Genomic DNA, 2,765 nt, shown 5'->3' on the forward strand with positions numbered 1-2,765 from the left:
GAAGACCGAGGCGGGGCGTGGGGCCCCCCCTCCCCCCCCCCCCCCCCCCCCCCCCCAAAACGCCCCCCCCCCCCCCCCCCCCCCGGCAACACACACACTTACCAGTAGGGGCTGCTGTATGTCTTTGCTGCCTCAAGGGGAAGGTGATGTAGGCATCATAGCCAAAGAGGCTTGTAGCAAGTAGGCCCAGTACCTGAGGGTGGGGGTGGGAGTGAGGGAGGTTGGATTACGTGGTCAGCCTACTCAGCCTCTTGTTTCCTTGTATCTACCACCTCCAATGACTGCCCCCATGCAGGGATGGTGACTAAAAACCCAGATCAGGAAGCCAGAGAGCCCCAGGGATAGGCCAGGAGACTGGAATCGACCCCACCCTCCCTCCTCCTAGAACCTCTCAACACAGGGTAACCACATGGTGGCCCCACATGTCAGTGGCACCATTCACACTGTACATTTGAGACAAAGTTCTAGCAGATGGTAGTCTCACGTGTTGACAAAGAGGCCGCCTCTTTGTGCTTTCCACAAAGGTCCCTGTGTTGCACAAGGCACGGCCTTTTACAGCAAATGATGATCTTGGGAGGAGAACCAGAGCCTGGGCCAGACTTTCCCGCAGGCTCTGAAGACAAGCATGGCCTGCTACGGGCCACATACTTTCCTGCCAAAAGCAGAGGCAGAACTGGCCCCTGGATTCTCAAACCCCTCTGTCTTTGCCTTGGAGTTGCCTCTGTGGCTTTTACCCCTGCGATGATTTTGGAGTGGTTTCCTCCCTCAACAAGGACAACAATGGAGGTGATCAGGTAGAGGATGGCCGCTATGAGGGTTCGGAAGAAATCCTGTGAGGTGTGGGGAGAACAGAGGAAGTCAGCATCCAGAGTTACCAGGATCATCCCCACTGCCCAGGCCCCTTCCTAGCCTCGCCCCTTTCTCACACTCCAAGGCCAGTTGATGATCTGTATCTTGGTGTGCAGGTCGCACATGTAGATGACAAAGAAGATAGCAGCAAGGATCATCTCGACCACCGACAGGGAGGAGTATCCTGGTGTGGAGGCACTGAAGCAGATCAGAATCACCAGGCACAATATCTGGAAGGATGACAGGGGAAAGGGCCCCCCCCCCCCCCGAATCAGCTCCCAGGCCTGAGGGGATTGGTTTAAATTGGAGGTCTCAAACACTCCGATGATGCCTATCAGGACTGGAAAGATGACAAATACTAATAGCTAAACGTTTACTGTGTGCTCATTGTGTCCCAAAAGCTGTTCTAGGGGCTGTACAAGTATTCATTTACTTAATCATCACGACAACCCAATGAGCTGGGTACTGTTATCAGGATCTTTATTTTACAGATGAGAAAAGTGAGGCACAGAGAGGTTAAGTGACTTGTCCAGGGGCACCTAGTAAGGGGTAGAGCTGGGTGCCTCCGCTTCCCTCCCCTTTCCCCTTCCAGCATAGGGGCGGGCTGCAGGGAGTGGTGCCGCCAGGTGTTTGGTGAGCACTGCTGCGGCCAGCTTTAGGGCCTCGACAGGGGCGGGACCTGCGGTTCCCTCGGCAACCCCTTTGGGAAGCGGTGAGAGTGACACCGGAGGGGCAGGGCTCTGTTAAAGGCGTCGCACCCCTTTTACAAGTGAATCAAAGGCGGCGCCCACTTTCAGGGGGATGGGAAACCCAGGCTCCCCGAGCGGCCCGAATAGCTTAGGGACCTCCTGCCCCACCACAGAAGGGAGAGGAAGAACTGGTAAAAGGGCGGACCGCCCAACCCCGTAGGACCAGGGCTCAGGGCCCCACCCCAGTAGGCCCCGCCCCTGGGCGCGCAGCCAGCCCGCCCGCCCGTGCCCAGGCCGCGCCACTCCCTGCCACGGGAGGCCCCCCGCCTCCTAGCCCCCTGGGATCCCTCCGAAGGAGCCCACTGATGTGTCCACGCGGTCTCCCCCCACAGGGCCCCCCATATGCGCTATGGGCCCCTCGCGTCACTCCGTAGCTCAAGCGGCTCCTGACCACCTTCTCCAAACCCCCCTGGCTCGCCCCGAGCCCCTGGTTTCGGGCCTCCACCACTAACCCACCCACCCGCGCCCCACTGCGGAGCGCCTCCAGGCCCGCGCCTGCCTCACCCGGGGCCTCTGGGCTCCGCGTGGTCCAGCCACTCCACCCTGCCTTTGCCCACCCGCCTGTCCCGGGACGCTCACAATCTCAGCAAACAGGAGAATTCCCTTTCGGGTGCGCGAAAAGCTGGTGCAGGCGGCCCAGCAGCCGGGGGCCGAGAGGCGCTCGGAATCCGCCATGGGGGTGGGCCGGGGTCCCTAGGGGCGCGGAGTATCTACTCGCTTGCTCGCGGATTCCGAGACGCTGCACACCCTGCCGTCTTGCCCGCCGTCTGGCCGGGAAGGGGGCCCCCGGGGCGAAGGAGGGAGTGAATCACCTCGCGGAGCAGAAGCGGGCGGGGCCGGAGGGGGCCGGGCCAGGTGGCTGCCGCCCCGGAAGCCCCTTTGCCCCGCCCGCCAAGGATACTCCCCGCCGGGCGCGTAGCCCCCAGGGCGCCCCACCTCCGGGGGCGCCAGCCTTTGAGGCTTGGCAGTTCGGAGTACCATGTGCGGTAACGGAGAGGTCTTTTGCGCTTTCGGAATAGGAATGCTTTCGGTGCTGCCTCAGTTCAGAACCTCGGGGATCTGGTTTGGGGCAAGCACATGACTCAGTTTCCTTAGCTGTAAAAATGGCTGAGGCCGTGGTTAAACCCAGGTATGTTTCCAGAATTCTGAATATTTCGGATCTTAGAA

At 60.7% G+C, this 2,765-nt stretch overlaps 1 protein-coding gene across 1 annotated transcript in view; it reads right to left on the bottom strand.

Moving 5' to 3' along the window:
* PLP2 (proteolipid protein 2) overlaps nt 1–2,426 on the bottom strand; it is a 3,079-nt gene extending 653 nt beyond the window's left edge. Inside the window, exons 1-4 of the mRNA XM_044911956.1 lie at nt 2,178–2,426; nt 927–1,079; nt 735–830; nt 103–193 (exon numbers count right to left, since the gene is read on the bottom strand). Coding sequence (XP_044767891.1) covers nt 103–193; nt 735–830; nt 927–1,079; nt 2,178–2,273 — 436 coding nt within the window. The 5' untranslated portion in view covers nt 2,274–2,426. The remainder of the gene's footprint in view (nt 1–102; nt 194–734; nt 831–926; nt 1,080–2,177) is intronic.
* Nucleotides 2,427–2,765: the final 339 nt, after the last annotated feature.

This window comes from Neomonachus schauinslandi, chromosome X (genome assembly GCF_002201575.2).
Source record: "Neomonachus schauinslandi chromosome X, ASM220157v2, whole genome shotgun sequence".
Taxonomy (NCBI): domain Eukaryota; kingdom Metazoa; phylum Chordata; class Mammalia; order Carnivora; family Phocidae; genus Neomonachus; species Neomonachus schauinslandi.